This window comes from Rhincodon typus, chromosome 1 (genome assembly GCF_021869965.1).
Source record: "Rhincodon typus isolate 14 chromosome 1, sRhiTyp1.1, whole genome shotgun sequence".
Classification (NCBI taxonomy): domain Eukaryota; kingdom Metazoa; phylum Chordata; class Chondrichthyes; order Orectolobiformes; family Rhincodontidae; genus Rhincodon; species Rhincodon typus.
The window spans coordinates 49,996,964-50,020,934 of NC_063332.1; the positions used below are offsets into that span (position 1 = coordinate 49,996,964).

At 41.2% G+C, this 23,971-nt stretch overlaps 1 protein-coding gene across 1 annotated transcript in view; it reads right to left on the bottom strand.

The window, feature by feature from the left end:
* pik3c3 (phosphatidylinositol 3-kinase, catalytic subunit type 3) overlaps positions 1-23,971 on the bottom strand; it is a 49,609-nt gene extending 25,638 nt beyond the window's left edge. The window contains exons 1-4 of the mRNA XM_048592757.1: positions 23,764-23,971; positions 11,350-11,538; positions 8,143-8,286; positions 625-754 (exon numbers count right to left, since the gene is read on the bottom strand). Of these exons, the coding sequence (XP_048448714.1) occupies positions 625-754; positions 8,143-8,286; positions 11,350-11,538; positions 23,764-23,831 (531 nt within the window). The 5' untranslated portion in view covers positions 23,832-23,971. The remainder of the gene's footprint in view (positions 1-624; positions 755-8,142; positions 8,287-11,349; positions 11,539-23,763) is intronic.

Consider the following 23,971-nt stretch of genomic DNA (forward strand, 5'->3'; position numbering starts at 1 on the left):
CCACAGTGGAGAAAGAGGCCTTTGAGCCCATCAAGTCTGCACCTAAACAGCATCCCACCCAGACACACCCTATCCCCATAACCCCACATTTACCATGGCTAATGCACCTAACCTGCACATCTTTGGACTCTGAGTAGAAAACTGGAGCACCCGGCAGAAACCCATGCAGAAACAGGGAGAACGTGCGAACTCCACACAGACATTCACCCACGGCTGGAATCGAACCCACGTCCCTGGCAGTGGGAGGCAGCAATGCTAAGCACAGTCACACTTTTGAAGTTCACAGGGGTAAAATCCAGAACTCCAACATCAATGAAAGTTTGTGGGGACACTTCAGACGTTTATAATTGATATAGGCACAGTTTTTCTCGATTTCAATTACTTCTAAAAAGTTAATCAAAAAATATTTAAAAACGGTACAGGAAAATTTGTGATTGTGAAACAATCAAGCAAAGATTGCAATATGCTTTTAACCCAGTAGAATGACTTTCCAATGAATTTAAGTTCCCAGGAGAAAGCATCATATAAAATAAGTCCTTTAGCCCCTCAGTTTCATAAGAATTATTTCAAAAATTGTTTACTTCTTTACCTATGAAGCACTAGCTTGTGTAATAATAATCCTACCTTTGCCAAACGGCTCATCTGATCTTCAGATACATTGCTGCTAGTTCTGCCTGCTGTTTTAGTCGGCTCAGACCCATCTGCTTCCACATTTGGCCAAACTTTCAAGTCATGCATGCCTTGTCTAAACATGCTGAAAATTAACAGCACAAGAGGAAGCATATTACTGGTAAATTTAATTGAATTAGGTCATCCATAGTACATAATTCATATAAAAAAAACAGGAATGTCTGATGATTAAACTCAAAGACAGCCATTGATAGTCACGAGCAAATCTACTAAATCCTGAAATAGTCAATTGGAAAACGGTTACACGACCGAGTTGCTAAACATAAATAAAACAAAAAAGGGGAGAAATATTAAATAGCCAAAGTAAGAACTAAATACAACAAAAAAAGTTAGAAAATGAATATGATTTCAATAACCAAAATGAAAGAAAACTGAATAACTCAATAACTTCAAAGTCACAAGTTAATAACGTCTGACAAAGGGCATTGAGTGGAAACTTTATGAATTCCCTTTGACAACTTTCTGTATATAGCACATACAATATTGTTTGGAACAGAACAAAGTGGGATGATCCCAAAATTAACTTCAGTGAATAGAAAAAAAAGAAATCACAAGCAGTAGGGACACAGTTTCCTGACTGAAGCCCATTGCAAACATCTGATCACAGGATTAAGCAGGATTGCTTGTAAATAATACAGAACATTACTTTTACCATTTCACCCACAGACAGAACTAATTGATTGTTGGTTTCGTCAAAACTTATTTTTTTAAAGCCTCTAACAACTGCTCTGTAATCTCCTCCACATTTTTAAAAATTCATTCATGGGATCTGGAGCTGCTAGCTTTTCCTTTCAACATGATCCTTACAGAGAGCAGTTTACAGGGAAATGGTGAGTGAGAACCATTCCCAGATGATTTTTTGAGTGGGGGGCGGCAGGGGAAGGAGTCCAGAACTAGGGGTCATAGTCTAAGAATAAGGGGTAAGCCATTCAGGACTGAGGTGAGGAAACATTTCTTCAAAGAATTGTGTACCTGTAGAATTCTCTACCACAGAAAGCTGTTGGGGCCAGTTTGTTACATACGTTCAAGAGGGAGCTGGACTTGGCCCTTGCGGCTAAAGGGATCAAGGGGTATGGAGAGAAAGTGGGAGTGGCTTACTGAAACTGCATGATCAGCCACGAATGGTGCTGCAGGCTTGAAGATCCTACTCTTGCACCTATTTTCTATGTTCCTATAGCATTTATATGGCTGATTCAGTTCAGTTTCTGATCAATTCTAGCCCCAGGATGGTGATACTGAGAGATTCAAATAAAGCAATGCTATCGTTTGTCAAGAGGTGATGGTTAGATTCTTTCTTAGTAGAACGAGTCAGTGTCAGAGGTAGACAGGGTGTTTAACACTTGCCTTCATTGCTCAGACTTTTGGGTTTAGGAGTTCATGTTGAGATTGTACAGGACTTTGATGAGGCCTTTTCTGGAGTACTGTGCACAGTTCTGGTCCCCCTGCTAGATGAAGGATTTTATTAAATTGGAGAGGTTTCGGATAAGAGTTACCAAGGTGTTGCTGGGAATGGAGGGTTTGAGTTATAAGGAGACGCTGGATAGGCTAGGACTTTTCCCACTGGAGCGGTGACCTTACAGAGGTTTATAAAATCATGAGTGGGATAGATTAGGTGAATAGCAAAGGTTTTTTTTCCCTAGGATGGGGAGTTCAAAACCAGGGGCATATTTTAAGGTGAGAGGAGAACATTTTAAAAAAGACATGAGGGTCAACTTTTTTTTAAACACAGAATGGTTTGTGTGTGGAATGAACAGTCAGAGGAAGTAGTGGATGCAGGTACAGTTATAACATTTAAAAGACATTTGGATAAGTTAATGAATAAGAAAGGTTTGCAGGGATACGGGCCAAATGCAGGCAAGTGGGACTAGTTCAGTTTGGGAACATGGTCAGCGTGGACAGAAGTGCTTGTTTCCAAGCTGTAAGACTTGTGATGCGAATGTTACTTGCATATTACAACCCAAGTTGGAATGCTGTGCAGGTCTTGGTGCATTTGAACAACTGCTTCAGTATCCGAGGATTTGCAAATGGTGCTGAACATTGTGGAATCAGAGAACATCCCCACTATTGACCGTATGATGGAGGGAAGGCCGTTGATGAAGCAGCTAAAAATGGTTCAGCATAGAACACCACTTTAAGGAATTCCTGCAGAGAGAGATGTCCTATGGCTGAGATGATTGACTTTCAACAATCACAGCACTTCACTGTTTGAAATGTATCCCATTCAGCATAGTGGTGGTACCACACATGACCATAAAGGTTTATCCTCAGTGTGAAAGCAGGACTGGTTTTCCCATAATGGTTGTGCAGTGGTTACTCAGCAAATAGCATCATTGACAGATGCTTCTGTGACAGGTTGTGAGAACAATGTCAAGCACCATTTCCCCCTCTTGTTGGCTCCCTGCCACAGGCCCAGTCTATCAGCTATGTTCTTTAGGACTTGACCACCATGATCTGTAGTGATGATCTTCACCAAATTGGCTGAGTGACACTGACTTCCTCCAATCTGAGTACATTCTGTATCCTTGCCACCCTAAACTGTGTCTTCCAAATGGCATGCAAATGGGAAACTGATTCATCAGCTGAGGGGGATGATAGTTAGTTAGCAGTTTTCTTGCCGATGTCTGATCTGATGCCATGACACTGCATAGTGTCTGCAGTCAACATTAAGAACTCTCAGGGAAACTCCCTCCTGCCTGTATACCACGGTATTGCCACCTCTGGTCAGTCTGTCCTGTCGGTGGTAAAGGACATAATCAGGGATTGTAATTGTACTGTCTGGAACACTGCCTGTCAAGTATAATTCTGTGAGATTAACTATGCCAAGCTGTTGCTTGTGGGATGAAAAGTGTATGATAATTATATGTTTTAAAGTTTGTATTTTAAACTAGTAGTTTGGTCTGTGTGAGTAAAGGGGTTTAATAATCAACTAATTAAGTCTTTTTGAAACAATGATTTTAATTTAATGTGTTAGAAAGCAGATAACAAGGCCTCCAGCAGTGTTAATGGAAGTTTGTTTATTTTGATAGGGTTTATGACAAGAGAGAAATAAAACATTAAGCCATCAGCTTCAGAAGTTACAATGCGCATGATTTTATCTTAGTTAAAACCTTTTGAATTCAGTTCAAGAAAACCTGACTGAAGTTACATCCAGAAAAAGGGAGCTTGTTCAAAGCAGAAAAGGAAATAGAATAGCCTCAGCGTAATGGTTTCAGTTTGTGAAACTTTCAGACCATGAGTATTTGATTAGAAATCAGCACTGGTTATTAAAAGCTGAAAAAGTCAACATCTCAGTTGTAAGAGACAAAGAAAAAGGCTGTAACAGCTTACAGGACTGGAACAGAAAAGAAGCAGGGAAGTCAATGTACAGATTTCATACAGAAGGGAAAATTCTCTGGATTTTGATTAATTGTAAAGTGATGGCACTGGGGAATAGATGAGATTTTGTTTTGCTGGGCATTTGAAATATTTTAAACTGTGTTAGATAGATAGCTTGCTTTGTCTTGATTTGCTTTCTTTTGCATAATAAACTTCAGTTGATTTTAAAACCAAATCTGCGGTCTGGTGTGCTTATGTTTAAGTGACGCCGACAGCGCGAGTTCAGTTCCTGCCAGATGAAGTCACCATACAGGCCCAACTTCTCAGCCTTGCTAGAGGCTTGGTGACCTTCAGGTTAACTCTACCTTCTCTCTAATGACAGCACAATGGCCTGCTGGGTCTACAGTGGTGTTTACTATTCACAGTAGCGAAAAAAAAAATCTACTGACACTACCACAACTGATGGCCAACTAATTAACTTTATATGAATTTAACTGATTCACGACTTGTATAAACGTGTGTATAAAACCCAGAATCTAACTTGCCTATATACCTTTTCCTATCTGTATTTATTTAAAACAGGTTGATATTTATATTGCTGGATAATATTAGAACAAACGTACTGCCCAAAAGAAAAAGCCCACCCAAAACCATGTCTCCTGCTCCGAGGCCTCACATCATCTCATAACTCCACTTCTTACAAGCAACTTACTGCTTAAGGTTTACTTCCTATCACTTCCAAAATGTACCTCATATTTCTCAACACTGAAGCGCACTCCTCACACATTCCACTACCATCTGCTCCTCTTGGCCATCCCCAAATCTAGATCAAGATACAAAACAGTTCATCTAACTATCTCAAAGGAAGAGGTGAGTTCTCAGTACTGATCTCTGGACTACCAAGGTCTACAACCCAGTAATAATTTTTTTTTCCATCCAGTAATTATATACAATCTCATTTTTATAAAATATTTCATGAGCCTCCAAGCACCATTTAAAAGCTATAATATATGCAACAATTTCTTCAAAATAAAAGAATTCACTCTTATTCGATAATGTTCCACAGGGTTAGATCACATGGAATCCAGGGAGAGCTAGCCATTTGTATACAAAATTGGCTTGAAGACAGGAGGAGGAGGGTGGTGTGGAGTGTTGTTTTTTCGGACTGGAGACCTGTGACCAGCGGTGTGCCACAAAAATCGGTGCTGGGTTCACTGCTATTTGTCATTTATGTAAATGATGTGGATGTGAATACAGGAGGAATGGTTAGTAAGTTTGCAGATGACACCAAAATTGGTGGTGTAGTGGACAGTGAAGGGGGTTATCTCAGATTACAATGGGACCTTGATCAAATAGGTCAATGAGTCAAGGAGTGGCAGATGGAGTTTAACTTAGATAAATGCGAGGTATTGCATTTTGGTAAGGCAAATCAGGGCAGGACTTATACACTTAATGGTAGGTTCCTGGGAAGTGTTGCTGAACAGAGTCCTTGGGGTGCAGGTTCATAGTTCCTTGAAGGTGGAATCACCCATGGACAGGGTAGTGAAGGCGGCGCGTGGTACACTTGCCTTTATTGGTCAGTGCATTGAATATCAGAGGTGGGAGGTCAAGTTGGTGCTGTACAGGAGAATTGGTCAGGCCACTTTTGGAATTGCGTGCAATTCTGGTCTCCCTGCTATAGGAAAGATGTTGTTAAACTTGAATAGATTCAGAAAAAAATTTAAACATGTTGTCGGGGTTTGGAGAGTTTGAGTGATAGGGGGAGGCTAAATAGACTTGGGGCTATTTTCCCTAGAGCATCAGAGGCTGAGGGGTGATCTTATAGAGGTTTATAAAATTGTGAGGTGCATAAGTAGGGTCAATAGCCAAGGTAACAAGGTGCAGAGCTGGATGAACACAGCAGGCCAAGCAGCATCATAGGAGCAGAAAGGCTGACGATTCGGGCCTAGACCCTTCATCAGAAATGGGGGAGGGGAAGGGGGTTCTGAAATAAATAGGGAGAGAGGGGGAGATAGTAGGAACTGCAGATGCTGGAGAATCCGAGACAACAAGGTGCAGAGCTGGATGAACACAGCAGGCCAAGCAGCATCATAGGAGCAGAAAGGCTAACAAGGTGCAGAGCTGGATCTCTGATTCAATAGCCAAGGTCTTTTTTGCAGGGTAGCGGTGTCCAAAAGTACAGGGAATAGGTTTAAGGCAAGGGGGCAAAATTTAAAATGGACCTAAGGGACAACTTTCTCACACAGAAGGTGATGCGTGTGTGGAATGAGGCCAGAGGAAATAGTGGAGGCTGGTACAATTAACGTGAGAGATTAATGCGCAAGATTAAAGCGCATCGGATTGGGGGAAGTGTATTGAGATGGACAGGGAACTGGTTGGCAGAGAGGAAACATTCAATGTTTTGGCATCAACTACTTCCTGTGGAAATGAATTCCACAGGCTCACCACTCTTTGGGTAAAGAAATGTCTCCTCTGTCCTAAATGGTCTACCCGAATCCTCATACTGTGACCCCTGGTTCTGGACACACCCACCATCAGGAGCATTCTCCCTGTAGGTGGCTAGATATAGCACTTGGGGTGAATGGGATCAAAGGTTATGGGGAGAAAGCAGGCTATTGAATTGGATGATCAACCATGATCGTGAAAAATGGTGGATCAGGCTTGAAGGGCCGAATGGCTGCCTCCTGCTCCTCTCTTCTATGTTTCTGTGTTAATTACAACATTTAAGATGCATCTGGATACATGAATAGGAAAGATTTGGAGGGATATGGGCCAAATGCTGGCATATGGAACTAGATTAATTTAGGATGTCTGATCAGCATAGACAAGTTGGATCGAAGGGTCTGTTTCCACGCTGTGCAACTCTATGACTCTCTTCTTCTTTGTAAATGCATTTAGATTGTCAAATTCAGTCAACATCTCTCCAACTATTCAATAATTTTATCCCATATTAAGCAAGATGAGATGAATCGCTTTCATCATCAGGGTTTTAACATCATCTCATCTTATCCTTATGCATGCACAGTATTAAAGGCAATCTTTACTCATTTTGAGTTTAAGTAAACAAGTCATATAAATTGTTGCCTTCTAAGCAACCATCTCATCCACATGTTTATCAGAGAACTGGAGAAACCAACTGTCAATTTAAGGAACTTCAACATCAAATGAAACATGCACTCTTAAGTTGCAAAATCACTACCAAACTCTCAAGCACATTAACGTTCCTGAGAACAGTCAATGGGTATCCTCAACTGAATTTGGTGCAGATCAGTACTGTTAAAATGCAAGGAGATCTGAACTATATGTATCAACAAATATTACTTTAGTCAGAGGCACCGGAGGTCACTCACATGACAATTCATATGATATTGAGTCATGCTTTTGCTTTAGATAGCAGAGTTCCTTCTCAAAAATGCTCACCATGTAACAGATTGCTCCCTAGTCAAACATGCATTTTGAAAGATCTTGCACCAAATAGTTTCCTTACAGCCAACGAAGTGTCCCAGTTTTGCTTATAAGTATCATGTACAATTAATTCATTGCTGCCAGCTTCAAAGTGCATCTATTTACAATTCTGATGAATGCCTTATTATTCTAAAGCTCCAAATACCACATGTAACAAAATAAAAAGCAACTGAGGTTTTTTACTCTACTAAAACATATACTTTACAGCCAAAATTTTATGCACATCATAAAAATCTCACCTAATCTTGCGCCGAGTCATCGAGGCCTGGATCATTTACAGCACAGAAGGGGGCCATTTGGACAGAGTCAATGCCAAATATTTAACAAATTCACACGTATATTTTGTCTGCCACCTTTTTATTAACCTCGGTGCTTAAATATTTAAGCTATAGAAATTTTCATTAGCGTACATGGAAATAAAGGGTTCCAGTGACTTTCTGTAAACTGAAATAATTTTATCCATTTGCTGTATCTGTTAAAACATTTTTGTGTAGGAGGAGAAAAGAACAGAAGTACAGTAATTAAAGTTGTAAAGTGTTCTGATGCAAATGGGTTATTCATAAACAATTCAGAAGAACTGGTATGTTACCTTTCTCCACACAATCACTGCAGTAAATTTCAGACTATTTTTAACCAAATGCTAAAGCCACATGAGCAGACACCTCATCTTACCCATATTTTCCAAAAAGGCTAACAGTAGTTCCTCCAATCGGGACAGCTTTTCCAGGTCCATAAACATCCCAGATTGTGAGAGCAACTTGAGCATTCCGTGGTAAATCTGGATATTTCACAGGTAATTTTAACCATTCATTCCAGCTGCAAAATAACATAGATATGTTTATTTAACCTAAAGATACTAACTTGCACAAATAAGTTTGGTATATTTCGACCAAAAACTGTCCAGCCCTTTTTGATTTCATCTATTTAATAATATGTATGTTTCCACTATTATATTTAGCCTTTTCTTTTGAAAAATTATGCTAAAACATTATATAAAAACTGAAAATAAAACACAAAGAAGGCAAGAGATTCAAAAAAACTGGATAAGAGCCTTGAACCACTAATATAGTTGTTTAAAAGTTTGTTTGTAATGGTTATTTATTTATATTATTTTATTAAGAAAGGTGATAAATAACATGAAATGCTGGAACATTTCAGCTGCAACACTCATCAATTTTAAAAATGAGTAACAACAAAATAAATTCACACCATTTAATGACAGATTCATTCCTTGGTAATGGTATTGTCATGAAATCAATCACAATGATTTTACTGCTTTCTTTATTTATTCACTGGATGAGGGAGTCACTGGCCATTTATTGACCATCCCCAATAGCCCAGAGGGCAGTTCAGAGTCAATATCTTTGCTTTGGGTTTGGTGTCTGGATTAACAGATCAGTGATAACAACACTCAGCCATCACCTCCCATTTAAGTGTAGCCAAAGATCAAGAGCACAAGACTTAACATCCGTAATAATTAATTTCAATATATGACATCATATAAAAACTCCTAAAAGGACAAAAACTGAATACCTGAAATAAAATCACAAAATGTTGGCAATATTCAGCAAGTCAACTAAAATGTAGAGCTCTAAACTTTTCCTAAAAACTAGAAAAGGGAAAGGAGAGGGTCATTGACGGTAAAAGTCCTGAAAATAACTGACCAAACAAACAAATAAAAGCACAGAAGCATTCTACATATGACATGTATTAGTATAAGTAATAGTTGAAAATGGGGAGACAGTAGCATAATAGTAATGTCACTAAACGAGTAATTCAGAGCCCTAGGTTAATGTGCTGGGGTTGTGGGTTCAAACCAAGCCATGCCAGTTGGTCACATTTGAATTGATTGCAAACTGGAATTAAATATTATCTAATGGCAACACATATCCATTGACGTAAAAATTCATCTAGCTAACTAATGTCCTTTAAGGATGGTAATCTATCGCCCTTATCTGGTCTAGCCTATACATGACTCCAGGTCCACGGCAATATGGTAGACTCTTAACTACCTGCTGTGTTGGCAGATCAAATCACTGAGTTGCATCAAAAAACCACTAAAAAGAAATGAAACAGTTGGCCACTCTGCATTGTCCTAGATATTGATAATATTAATGGATAACCCAGCATTCTGATCATGCCAAGCCAGACCTTTGACTTGGTGAAAGTGGGGATGAGTTAAAGGAGAAACTGTTCAAATTAACAGCAAGATCAGCCAGGCTAAAGGTGGTGGTGGTGCAGGATAAACAATGGTTTAGACTTCATTTTAAGGTCAAGATGGAGAGTCCAGATGAGGGACGGACAAATAGAGTGACGGCATATCTCTGTTGAACAGAAGGCAGCTGGGGCCAAGAAACTCGAAAGCGTGGAATGGACATAAAGCATTAGACCAATCATCAGTGTAGGCGTGAAGAGTCCAGAGTAGGTGAGAAAAAAAAACAAGGTCAGCATAGGAAGAAATAAGTCCAGCAGAGCAGGAACAAGCGGGTCTGCCAGGGCAGTTGGCTTGTGGACTTTAGAAAGAAGGCTGTGTGGGATTAGAGGACAAGGAGGTTGGAAGCTGTGGAGGGGAGACGTCCAGAGAAAAAAAGACATCAGCAGTGACAGGAAGCAACAGCTTGGTGTTCAAGACTTAGAGTTCTATATGTTATAGTCACACAAATTGAAACAAAGTCCTAAAATGGCCGTATTCAAAAGTAGTGGGATGCAAAGGGTACATAAAGGGAGAAAAAGAAAGGAAAAATATTGCAGAAAAATAGATACATTATTTCCACCTCAACAAAAAATGAGCATTAAAAAATGATACAGCATTCATTAAAGATTTATTTCTTAACAAGACTCACACTAGCAGGTCTTAAGATATCTCAACCATATCAACTTTCAAGGATAAGCAGCATCAAACAAAAGCTTTTCCACGTCCAGAGGTTGGGTCCAGCACAAAAATGTAATTTAGAAGTTCAGCATGCATCAATTCTTTTACTGAAGTATAATTTAGCACTTATAAACTATATAGAACCAGGTAACTACAAAATACGAAAGATATGCACGCGGCACACGGTGTATACTTGCATGAACTAAAACTTATTTGACAAACAGGAGATTAACAATTATGTTCAAAAGCAGTTTTTTTAGGGAATAATACATTACTAGCCAGGTTATTAACATTGACGTTTATTGTTAATCTCCAGCTGTCCTCAGGAATGTAGTGGATAGCTTTCTTCTTGAAATCTGATTTTATTAGCATGTTGTCAAAGTGCAAATCTTTTGCTGCTCCATTTCCTTTCTGACCCTCCAACAAACACACTGGTCTAAAATAACTTTTTACGTTTTCGAACTCTATTTGCAAACTGAAATGGCTGATTTTATTTCAATTGCCCCCAACCTATTTTTTGACCATTATTTTCCCAGTCTGGGGTCCAGAACCAGAGCCACACTAACTAATAATCTGTTCAATTCAAGTATCGAATTTTATTTTTAAAAAAAAAAAGTTCTGCAGTTTCACACAGCCAGATACTTACTGACGCTTTTCTGGCAAAGCACTTTCTTCCAGATTCTGTCTGTACATCTTAAAAACTTGCAGGTTTCAAAACTTAAGTAATTTGAATCCACCTCTATAATACAAAATTATTTAAGATAAATTTTATCCTAACTCGCCAAGCTGTTTCAGTCAGAATTCTGACTCCTTTTAAACAAACAGCAAAGTGTTGAGTTAAACATCAAGATTGAGGGTTAAAATTATAATGCAAGTAGTTAAAAAGTTGACATTCATTTTACATGAAATATTCTAGAAACTGATAAAGATCTTATACTTTATCAAGATAACCAAGAAAAAAAAAATCCAACTGAACATCACAAATCTCAACAGCAAGATATACTTACTTCCATCTTGTGCTGAAAGCTTTATAAGAAGTCTGAACAGGAAGAGCCAAAGGTTTTCCTTCTGCAAACACTTGGCCTGTCACGTAGAGATCAGAGCAAGTTTCCTGGTACAAGCCTGAAAATTTGAGCAATGGATCCTCCAGAAGAGCTGTATAGCTTTTTTGCTCCCGTTTGCCTTCCAAGCTTCCACTGCATTCAGGGAAGAACACAAGAAAAAATATCTGCTAAACTCATCAGTACATTATGCAGCATTCACACAGAAAGCTTAGCAATACAGAAGCTGTGCTTTATTATCAAAGTGAAAATATTTGATATTAATATCTATTCTACCTTTCATGTACAATTAATAAAATCTTCATTGCTCAAGAATGACAATACCTGGAACTCCAAGCTAAAAAAGCTTTCAGTGATGCACAACATAGTCATACATTCGACACTTTCTTAATGAAAGAACATTGATTACAGCCAAGTAGTGCGTCAGCAAATTAAAGCAATACAGTAATACAGTTTTATCATGAGAAGTCCCTTTTAACCTCTACTAATGTACATGATGCTCCACTGAAACTAAAGTGCACATGTTCCCGTGGGGCTAACTCCAAGTAGTTCTCCATCAGTTTCACACTCCTAATAGTCACCGATGAATGGAAAATAATGATTATGAACCTTAAAAGTCCAGTTAAAATATATGGGGCAGTAACATGACTATTATTGATACACAAGTCACAACACTTGCATCAGAATAACTTTAAAATAATAAGCACAATTTATAGTTAAAAGCAGATTATAAATAACGTTGCAACACTTAATCAGCCTTCAATTCGCTTTTGATATGATAGCATTTTGCTCTGGGAAAGAAGCTTAAATTCCCCATAATTTCTCACCAAAATTTAGGAGTTGATTGATTGATTTGATTTATTGTCACGTGTAACAAAATACATGGAAAAGCTTTGTTTACAAGCGGGGCAGGAATATCACAGCAAGCAGATGATGTACAGATCAAAAAGACTTAGAGGCTTGCAGGTTACATTATTTGAGGCTAGAGTCCATTCAACAGTCTGATAACGACCAAAAAGAAGCTGTTCCTGAAACTGCTTGTGCATGTAATCAGACTTCTGTATCTTCTGCCTGACAGAAGAAGTTATAGGAGGTCATTACCAGGGTGCAATGGGTCTTTGATGATGTTGGCTACCTTTTTGCAGCAGCAAGCCGTGTAAATGGAATCCAGGGATGAAAGGTTGGCTTCTGTGATGGTCTGGGCTGTGCACACCACTTTCTGTAGTTTCTTGCGGTCCTGGGCAGAGCAGTTGCCATACCAGGCCATTATGCATCTGGACAGTATGCTTTCAGTGGTGCATCTGTAGAAGTTGGGTGAGGGACCTTATGGACATGACAAATTTCCTGAGCTACCTGATGAAGAAGAGGTATTGTTGTGCCTTCTTGACTGTCACATCTACATGGGAAGTCCAGGACAGATTGTCGGTTATCATCAATCTGAGGAACTTGATGCTCTTTACTCTCTCAACCTCAGGTCCGTTGATCTAGATGGGGACGTGTTGTCCTCATTTCTTTCTCAAGTCGATGATCCGTTCTTTAGTTTTGCTGACGTTAAGAGAAAGACTATTTTCATTGCACCATGTCACCAAGCCCTCTATCTCCCTTCTGTACTTTGACTTGTTGTTAGACATCTGTCCCACTACGTGTCGTCAGTGAACTTGTATATGGTCCTCGTTCGGAATTTGGCAACACAGTTGTAGTTGTACACGGAGTACAGTAGGGGGCTGAGGACACATCCTTGGGGGGGCTCCAGTGTTGAGTGTTATTGCGGAGGAGATGCAGTTACCTATCCTCACTGATTGCGGCCTGTGGGTCAGAAAGCAGAGGATCCAAATGCAGAGGGTGGAGTGGAGAATAAGGTCACACAATTCTGAGATCAGTCTGGAGGGGATAATGGTGCTGAAGTTGACCTGTAGTCAACGAGCAGGAGTCTGACATAGGTGTCTTTGTTGTTCAGATATTCCAGGGATGAGTGTAGGGCTAGTGATATGGCATCCTCAGTGGACCTCTTACATCAGTAGGCAAATTGTAGGGGATCAAGGCAGGCTGGGAGACTGGAGTTGTGGGCCATGACCAGCATCTTGAAGTACTTCATGATTATTGAAGTCAGAGCTATTGAGCAGTAGTCATTAAAGCACACTGCATGTGTTTTCTTGGGTAGGGGGACAATGGTGGTCTTCTTGAAGCAGGTGGGGACTTCAGATCTTAGGAGGGAGAGGTTGAAGATGTTCTGTACTTTCTCTCACAGCATGCAAAAAGAATGGGAATTCAAGTATATATTTGTGCAACAAATACACTTCCCATTGTTGTGTTCTGCAGGTCACTTGTATAGATTAGCTGTGGGCACGTGTACCCTTAAAACCAGCACAAATGCTCGAACATATGTAGGTAACAGTTTAATTTGACTAGATAAATGTTTTTGCCTTTGTACCTATTTTTGTGGTTTAACACCTAAATATTTTAACAGCACTATTGCAAAAAGATATGATCAAAACATTCGTTTTATAAACATAAAACTTGAAAATTTATGACTTTGTTCAAAATTGGAGTTTTCTACCATAATCTAAGATAATAAAAAATAGCAAGTAAATTAAACATTAAATCATTGTGATATAATGCTTGGACAGCAAGAACAGGAACACTTTTCCTAAAACTTGATTAAGAAACATTTCTACACATATTACAGCTTTCAAATTAGAATGTTTTTGAACCTAAAGTTATTGATACAATGAAATAGACTTTCCTAGTGCAGATACCAAGGATAGGAACTGCAGTTTGAGAAACAATTACCTATTCACTGTAAAAGAAAGTTTGCTAAACTAGTGATAATTATTAACACATTTCCAAAATACAGAACTATATGCTAAGCTTGCATTCACATTTATTCAGGAGTCATCCAATTATACCACAGGTTTATAAACACTGTTTATAATGTCAGTCCAAATTTGAACATCTCCACTTGCTAACAGGTGGATCTTGTTCCAGCCAAAGCAAAACACTAAATTACAATGAATGTTGGCATAAGTAAATGTTAGTGAAGTTTGAACATTTCTGAAAACCACTCCACTAATATTGTACAAATCGATGAGAAGCCCAAACAATAGGAGACTACTGCTACTTAATGATCTCCTATTGTTTGATAAACTTCGGTCTGCACTCTGGTCAGTGCCATTAAACTGAAATTACCCTGCCATTAAGATATCAAAGTGGCACATAAACCACAATTTCTCTGTCAATACAATTTTATAAACAGTGAATACCTCTCAGAAGCTAAAAATTCACATTATGGGAGTGAAGCATATGGGCTTAGAAACAAGACTATTTCTATCCACATTTCCGAAAACGGGCACAATCATTTACACATTGTGTAGTGCCTGAAACTGTTATCAATGCAATGTGAATCTATAATTGTGAATCTAATGTGAATCTATTCCTCTGTGACATTGATGACTGTATCGGCTCCCACGAGGAGCTCGAACAGTTCATACACTTCACCAACACCTTCTACCCCAACCTTAAGTTCACCTGGACCATCTCTAATACCTCTCTCTCCTTCGTGGACCTCTCTGTCTCCATCTCCGGCAACCACCTAGAAACCGATATCCATTTCAAGCCCACCAACTCCCACAGCTACCTAGAATACACCTCCTCCCACCCACCTTCCTGCAAAAATGCCATCCCCTGTTCCCAATTCCTTCGCCTCCGTCGCATCTGCTCCCAGGATGAGGCATTCCACTCCCGTACATCTCAGATGTCCTCGTTTTTCAAGGATCGCAACTTCCCCCCCTCGGTGGTCGAGAACGCCCTCGACCGTGTCTCCTGCATTTCCGGCAACTCATCCCTCACACCCCCTCCCCGCAATAACAACCAAAACAGAACTCCCCTCGTCCTCACGTACCACCCCACCAACCTCCAGATCCAACGCATCATCCTCCGACACTTCCGCCATCTGCAATCCGACCCCACCACCAAAGACATCTTTCCCTCCCCACCCTTATCTGCCTTCCGGAGGGACCACTCTCTCCGTGACTCCCTTGTCCACTCCACACTCCCCTCCAGCCCCACCTCACCCGGCACTTTTCCCTGCAACCGCAGGAAGTGCTACACCTGCCCCCAGACCTCCGCTCTCACCCCCATCCCAGGCCCCAAGAATGTTCACCTGCACATCTGCTAATGTGTTATACTGCATCCGCTGTTCCCATTGTGGCCTCCTCTACATCGGGGAAACCAAGCGGAGGCTTGGGGACCGCTTTGCAGAACACCTACGCTCGGTTCGCACTAAACAACTGCACCTCCCAGTCGCGAACCATTTCAACTCCCCCTCCCATTCCTCAGACAACATGTCCATCCTGGGCCTCCTGCAGTGCCACAACGACGCTACCCGAAAGTTGCAGGAACAGCAACTCATATTCCGCTTGGGAACCCTGCAGCCCAACGTTATCAATGTGGACTTCACAAGCTTCAAAATCTCATCTCCCCTCCCATTACCGCATCCCAAAACCAGCCCAGCTCGTACCTGCCTCCCTAACCTGTCCTTCCTCCCACCTATCCCCTCCTCCCACCTCAAGCCCCACCACCATCTCCTACCTACTAACCTCATCCTGCCCCCTTGATCTGTCCATCCTCCTGGACTGACCTATCTCCTCCCTAACTCCCCACCTACACTGACCTTTACTGGCTCCATCCCCACCTCTTTGACCGGTCTGTCTCCTCTCCACCTATCTTCTCCTCTACCCGCCTCCCCCTCTCTCCCTATTTATTTCAGAACCCCTTCCCCTCCCCGATTTCTGAAGAAGGGTCTCGGCACGAAACGTCAGCCTTCCTGCTCCTCTGCTGCTGCTTGGCCTGCTGTGTTCATCCAGCTCTACACCTTGTTATCTCTGATTCTCCAGCATCTGCAGTTCCTACTATCTCTGAATCTATAATATCTCAGGTTGCAGAAAACAAATGCCATTCAAAATTCATGATTAATCAATTATTTTGTTTTAAACATGACCTATTGTAAAGTAATTAGCAAATCATTGTTTTTAAAATGCAAAGCAAAACACAATTAGTAATGCGATCATTGCACATGAATGGTATTGCAATGCAAAGGTTATATTGCAAAACTCGGCTTGTTGCACAGACTGTGGCCTAACTCAGTCATCTAGATTATTCAAAGCTTTCCTTATTATGTTCTTGCACCACCCCTTCCAATTATGCACTGTTCACAATTCAAATTTACAACAGTTACCTTAACATAATTCATACCATTTCTATCACTACAAGTCTATACTAACCGAGACGCATCACTATTTTTTAAAATTCATTTTGTGGGACGTGGGCATCGCTGGCTGACCAGCGTCTCTTGCCCATCCCTAGTTGCCCTTGAGAAGGCGGTGGTGAGGTGCCTTCTTGAATTGCTGTAGTCCTCCAGCTGTGGGTTGACCCACAATGCTATTGGGGAGGGAGGGAACATCACTATTGGGAACGAAAAAAATTTACCTTTAGCTAATTTATTCATTCTGAACAGCAGAACTTGAGTTTCTTGTCAAGTATGTATTCAAACAATAGTAAATGCCTGACATTTCACTTCTGATTTTCCAATGTCTCAAATTTAAAATTACCCATGTGTTTAAGTTCCTCCATACTCTCAATACCAGGCCTCCACACAATCTCCTCAAGCCTGACCTCTCTATTCCTCCAACTCTAGCTTCTTGTAGATCACTTTGTCCTTTCATCTCAAGGTCAGTCAGTCAGTCATTTCCCCAGCTGTCCAAGGCTGTACACTGGGCTTCTCCTCAGAAGCCCCTCTAACTCCCCCTCCAGGAGTTCTTGTGGTACAGTGATAATGTCTCAACCTTTGGTCCACAAGCTTTGAGTTCAACTCTCACCTCAAGACTCGATGACCAGAGAAGGAGCGTCATAATGCAATCAAGCAAGTTGATTATTAAACTAAGTATTTCAGACACATGTGCAGGTGAAAAGATCAACAAACTAGGGGTTATCATTGACCAGGAACTGAACTGGTCTAGTCATATAAATACGGTGGCCGACAAAAGCAGGTCAGGGACTAGGAATCCGACAGCGAGTAAGTCACCTCCTAACTCCCCATTCACCATCTACAAGGCATAAGTCAGGAATGTAATGGAATACTCCCCACTTGCCTGGATGAATGCAACTCCAACAACACTCAAAAACTTGACATCATCCAGGGCAAAGCAGTTAGCTTAACTGGCATCTCATCCACAAAGATTCACTCCATCCATCACTGATGCACAGTAGCAATCATGTATTTCATTTATAAGGTGCATTCCAAGAACTTAACAAGACATTTATAGAACTCAGAGTCCCTACAGCTTGGAAGCAGGCCATTCGGCCCAACAAGTCCACACCACCCCTTCAAACAGCATCCCCTATCCATTCCCTGTAACCTGGCAATTCCAATGTCTAATCCACCTAACTTACACACCCCTGGACACTACAGGCAATTTAGCATGGTCAATCCACCTAATCTGCACATCTTTGGACTGAGGGAGGAAACTGGAGCACCCAGAGGAAATCCACGCACACACGGGGAGAACGTGCAAACTCCACACAGACACACCCTCGGCCTGAGGGTGGAATCGAGCCCAGGTCCCTGGTGCTGTGAGGTAGCAGTGCTAACCACTGCGCCACCGTGCCACTAGGAGCATTGCCCAAACCTGCAATCTCTCCAGCCTGGAAGGACGAGTGAAGTAAATATATGGGGACACCACCACTTACAAATTCTCCTCCAAGCCATGTACCAATCTGATGTGGTACTATAATTACAATTCCTTCACTGTGCCGGCATCAAAATCCAATAATTTTCTCCTTGAAAGCTCTCTGTATGTCACTACATCATTGGACTGAAGTGGCCCAAGAATGGTTCCATGTTCTTAACGGCAATTCACTAATATCCTTTATGGAACGAAACTGCTATCCTTACCTGGTCTGGCCTGCATGTGACTCCAGACCCACAACAATGTGGTTGGCTCTTAACTGTCCTCTTGGCAATTAGGGATGGGCAAAAATGCTGCCTAGCCAGCGATGCCCCTCATCTCGTGAATGAATAAAGAGAAAAAAATTAAGGATGGATAATGAATGCTGCCCCAGTTACAACGAGGGCAATGTCAGCAAGGCTTAAATCAACAAGTCCGGTTCTATGCTGTATTACCCTACCTGCCATTCATCAATGTGTCTTCATACCACGTAAGATGAGAAAAATTATGAGCGAGACTGATTTTCGTATTTACAAAGACTTGCAAACCAAACATGAAATACTTAAAATTGTGTCAGACATCTCGGGAAGTTACAGCAAAAATACTTCCAGCTGGTATCAGCTCACTCTCCAGACGGACAGAGTATGACTGACTAACCAGCCAAGGCCCCTGCTTAGACTTTTGTATCATGGATAGCAAATTGCCACCCACATCACAAGTGAAAGTAAAGTCGCTGTAGTCTTACTGGATCATAGGGCTGCTCTCTCATCACTGTAAGAGAGAGAAGGCGTGGGAGGAGAGAGAGGGTGTGAGAGAGACAGCATGTAAGAAAGAGACAGAGAATGCATGCGAGACACAGTTGGTCATCAGGCCTCAGGCAAGGGGAGAGGTTGAGAAGGAGAATTCTTCATGGTAACCTCAGATGGTGCAAAAACTGAACTGACACTGTTGGCAAAACTCTGCATCACAAACCAGTTGTCCAGCCAACTGGGTCTACTGACCACCTCCATCATCGCAAGTGGGAGGTAAGTATTGACACAAAGTGTGATAGGGCCATTGGCACCAAACAATGGAACATTACACATCAGAATTCTGAGTAAGATTTGTGCAGAACACACCTCACTTCTTCATGTATCACTGAATATTCAAATTAAGCATCCTTTTATAAAGTATTGCTATTACCACATGAAAGTTATGCTCCCACAAAATTGGATTTTCAAACCTACTGTCTTTAGGTTATAATTACAGCACATGAAATATCTTTCCATTGAGTCAAACATAATATAAAACATAATATAAAGCGTTTAACCTCCAACATTAGGATCTGAGTTAAGAAAAAGGACAGAACAGAGATAGGCTTTTCAGGGTGGGAAGAAGATGACCTTCTAAAATGCATAAAATAAAGGATGTATAAAATGTGGCAAATAAGATTATTACATGAACATATGGGAATAAAACTAAAGGCACAATGTCAAGCTAATGAAAGACAAAATATGACAAACATTGAAAATACCATGTCTTGTTGTTTTAGTGTTTTTGAAAAACCAAAAACTACTGCACATTTTGTAAAGTCAAGAAAGTAACCTGACACTCATAGCGAGCATCGTTATGCTGTAATTGAAGCTTAGATTGCAGGCGAGCAGGAGCCAATGGGTTATATCCAGATGGAGCTTTGACTGGGTACAGAAGTTGCTTCGTCTATGGATTAGTGACCAGTTATGAATAACAAAGACCTTTTGCCAGCAAGCAATTGCGTGATTGATTCTCACGCAACTAAACAGCTTAGGGCTGGGAACAAGGTCAGGTCTTCCCCAGATCAGGAACTACCTCAAGACAACCACAAAATGTAGAACAAGAAAAAGCCATTCAGCCCATCAAGTCTGCTCCATCATTCAATAAAATTATGACTGATATGATAACTCTCAATTCCACTTTCATGCTTTTCTCCCATAAACATCAACTGCCTCACTGATTTAAAAATCTGAATATCTCAGCCTTGAACGTACTTAGCAACACAGCCTCAAAAGCTCTCTAGATTGATCCTGAGTATGGAGTGACTGTCTTGTAAGAGAGGTTGAGAGGGTCTGCGAGAAAAAAATTCCTCCTCTCAGTCTTAAATGATTGAACTCTAATTATGAGATTACGCCCTCGCCGCCAAGATTCTCCAACAAAGGAAAATAACCTTTCTGCATCTTTTCTGTCAAGTTCCCAAAGAATCTTGTACGTTATAACAAAGTTGTCTCTCATTATACTAAGCTCGAATCAGTACAAAGCAAACCCTCTCAACTTCTCTTACAAGACAGTCACTCCATACCCAGGATCAATCTAGAGAACTTTCACTGGAATTGCTCCAATACCTGTATGTCCAGTCTTAAATAAAGGGTCCAAAACTGTTTACAGTATTTCAGCTGTGGTCTGACTAGTGCTTTGCGTAGTTTTAGCAAAGCCTCCCTATTTGTATACCCAATTCTCTTTGAAATAAAGGCCAACATACCACTTGCCTTTCTTATTGTCCACTGAACGTGCATGCTAACATTTCAGGATTTATGGATGAGGACTGCTAAATTCTTCTGTGATGCAAATTTTTGCAGTTTCTCTACGTAAATAATATTCAACTCCTCTGCTTTTCCTATCAAACTGCATAACCTCACATTTTCCCATATTACATGCCATCTATCAAGTTTTTGCCCACTCATTTAATCTGGCTACATCCGTCTGTAGAATCTTTGTATGATCCTCATCACGTGCCTTCCCCACCTCTTTGTGGGTCATCCGCAAACTTGGCTGTAGTGCATTCATAGTCCTTATGCAAGACATTAATATATATGTTAAATAATTGTGGCCCCAACACTGATCCCTGTGGCAGGTTGCCATTCTGAAAATGCCGTCCTACATACCAACTCTCTTCTCTATTAGTGTGCCAATCCTCTATGCTAACCTACCACCTCTATGGGCTCATATCTTATGTGGCCGACCATGTGGTACCTTATCAAACACCTCTGAAAATCCAAATATATTACAACCACTGCTTCTCATTTATCCATCCTGCTTGTTACCTCCTCAAAAAATTCTAATAATTTTGTGATTTCTCCGTTGTTCTCTGCAGTCAAAATCCACTTTCTTTAAGCAGTTGCTGTAAGTTGTGACATTTAATTGATACGTCAGAGACCTTTACACGTGAACCAGCTATCCTACGCTTCTTGCAAATTGGTGGAAGCATTTAGAAAAGGAAAGTTGAGAACAAACCTTCTGATCAGTAAGAAGAAACTCAACAGATCTAGAGAACAAAAACTACTGAACTGCTTTTCCAGATTTTCATCCATGTTTTTGTTCCTGTTTATGTCTGGCAGTCTGTCAATGCATGTGTATAAATGGGGTTTATAAGGGGATCAGAGTTGTATTTAATAAAATTACATACCAACCATTTATATCTGTTTACTTGCAGTTAGAGTCCAATTACTTGCAACAAATAGTAATTCTTGTTAATTACAGAAACCTGCTGTTATTTTTGAATCTGAAAATCAAATATATTGGGTAATTGTGTGTATTTTTAAAAACCTATAGCTTTTGTGACAACTCCAGGCAAAGAGAGGCTTAATTTCCAGCATGCTACCCCAGTGAGCTGTGACAACACAGACTGCCTTTTAAACTCAACAAATGATCAGCACGTGGAATAAACATCCAAATTAGATCGAAGATTGGAGGCTAAATGAGAATGAAAGGATCTTTCCACATAGATTAATCAAACTGGCCTATTATTTCAACTGGATTAATCTCATTGCCATAGTCTAAAAGTAATCTGCACTCTGAAACATTACTTAGAAATATTTAATAAAGATGAAAGAATGAAAGTAAGTAGTTAAGTGTCAGCGAGTGAGAGTGACAAACAGGACCTGCTCCAAGATCTGTCACTGCCAGGACTAAGTGTAGGACAAGGAAGACGACAAATCAAAGACCACTTAGTGCCAGGACTGGTCTCGTCCCTGAGCATCCACTGTCCCTGTTCACTATCATCCTGTCAATCCTGTTGCCACTCAAACCTCCTCTCTCCACAATTCCCCTTCCCCTTAATGTTCCCCTCGTTCTCTTTACACCCCCACTCACTCTGTTCCTCCACCACCACCACCTCAATCCCACATCACCTGACTCTCACCCAGTGCCCACTCACCTTAATCTCACCCCATTCCCTCTGTATCTCTCCCCCCTTCTCCTCCTCCTCCTCCTCCTCCTTAAATGTCCAGCACCTCACACTCCCCCAGGCATCCTCCCCATCTCCCTGCTGCCTGTTTCTCCCCCTCCCCTCCATGCCCTCAATCCCCACTTTCATTTTTCTCACCCCTCCTCTCCCTACCCTCAATACCCACCTTTTCTGTTTCTCCCCTCTCCTTTTCCTTCCCTCAATCTCCCCACACCCTCGCCTCAATCCCTCTTTCCCTCACTTCAATCCCCCAGACCATCCTGCTGTTTCTCTTGCAGTTTCCCTCCCTTCCCTCAATCAACCCATTCTCTCAGTGTTTCTACTCCCCCCCACACCCATAGATCCCCCAGCTTCCTCCATTTCACACCCTCCTCTCCATCTCTTCAAACACCCACTCTCTCTCCAAGAAGTGATATAGAGTCAGAAGACATGGAGTCTTTGTGGGTAGAGTTGAGGAACCGCAAAGGAAAAAGGCCATGATGTGAGTTATGCATAGGCCTCCAAGCAGTAGTCTGCACGCGGGGAAGAAAATTAATCAGGAGATAGGAAAGGCATGTAAGAAAGGCACTATCACATAATCATGGGGGACTTCAATATGCAGGTGAACTGGGAAAATCAGGTTGGCAGCAGATCCCAATAAAGTAAATTTGTGGAAAGTCTGCAAGATGATTTTTGGAGAAGCTTGTGGTACAGCCCATGAGGGAAAGTTCTGGATTTGGTGATGTGTAATGAAGCAGACTGGATTAGGGAGCTTAAGGTGAAGGAACTCCAAGGTGCAGTGACCATAATATGATAGAATTGACCCTGCAGTTTGAGAGGGAAAAGTTAGAATCAGATGTAATGCTACTGCAATTGTGTAAAAGGTAACTAAAAAGAAATGAGGGAGGACCTGGCCAGAGTTGGTTGGAAGGGAAACCTAGCCAGGAAGGTGGTAGAGCAGCAACGGCAGGAGTTTCTGGCAATAATTTGTGAGACACAGCAGAAATTCTTCCCAAGGAAGAAGGAATTTACAATAGGTAGGACGAGGCAACCGTGACTGACAAGAGAAGTCAGGGACAGCATAAAAGCAAAAGAAAAAGCATACAACATAGTGAAGATTAGTGGGAAGCCAGAAGATTGGGAAGCCTTAAAAAACAAGCAGCAGATAACTAAAAGATAAAAAGCAATGGGGGGGAGGAGAAGATGAAATATCACAGTAAGCTGACTAGCAATATAAAAGAAAATTGCAAGAGACAGATAGGTTTTCGATTAGTAAGGGGATCAAAAGGTTGTGGGTGAAGATAGGAGAATGGGGTTGAGAAACGTATCAGCCATGAACGAATGGCTGAGCAGACTTGATGGGCTGAATGGTCTCATTCTGCTCCTAAATCTTATGGCCTGTTGTTGTGTTTCTCGTCCCCCGTCCTTCTCCTCAATCCCACCCTCTCCCTTCTCACTCACATTTTCAGCTGGACGTTAATATCCAGGTCACAGCTGTAAACATAGTAGAATTTCTCTGTGTCGCCCATCCCTGTCGGTAAATCACGCCCTTGCCCCCCGGGCCCAGGCGGACGGAGATATTTTAAATCGTTTCGAGTTCACGGCTCCGCGGCCGCCATCTTGCCACCGGCCTGAAGGTTCACATCCGGTTCGCAGGTCAGAGGTCACC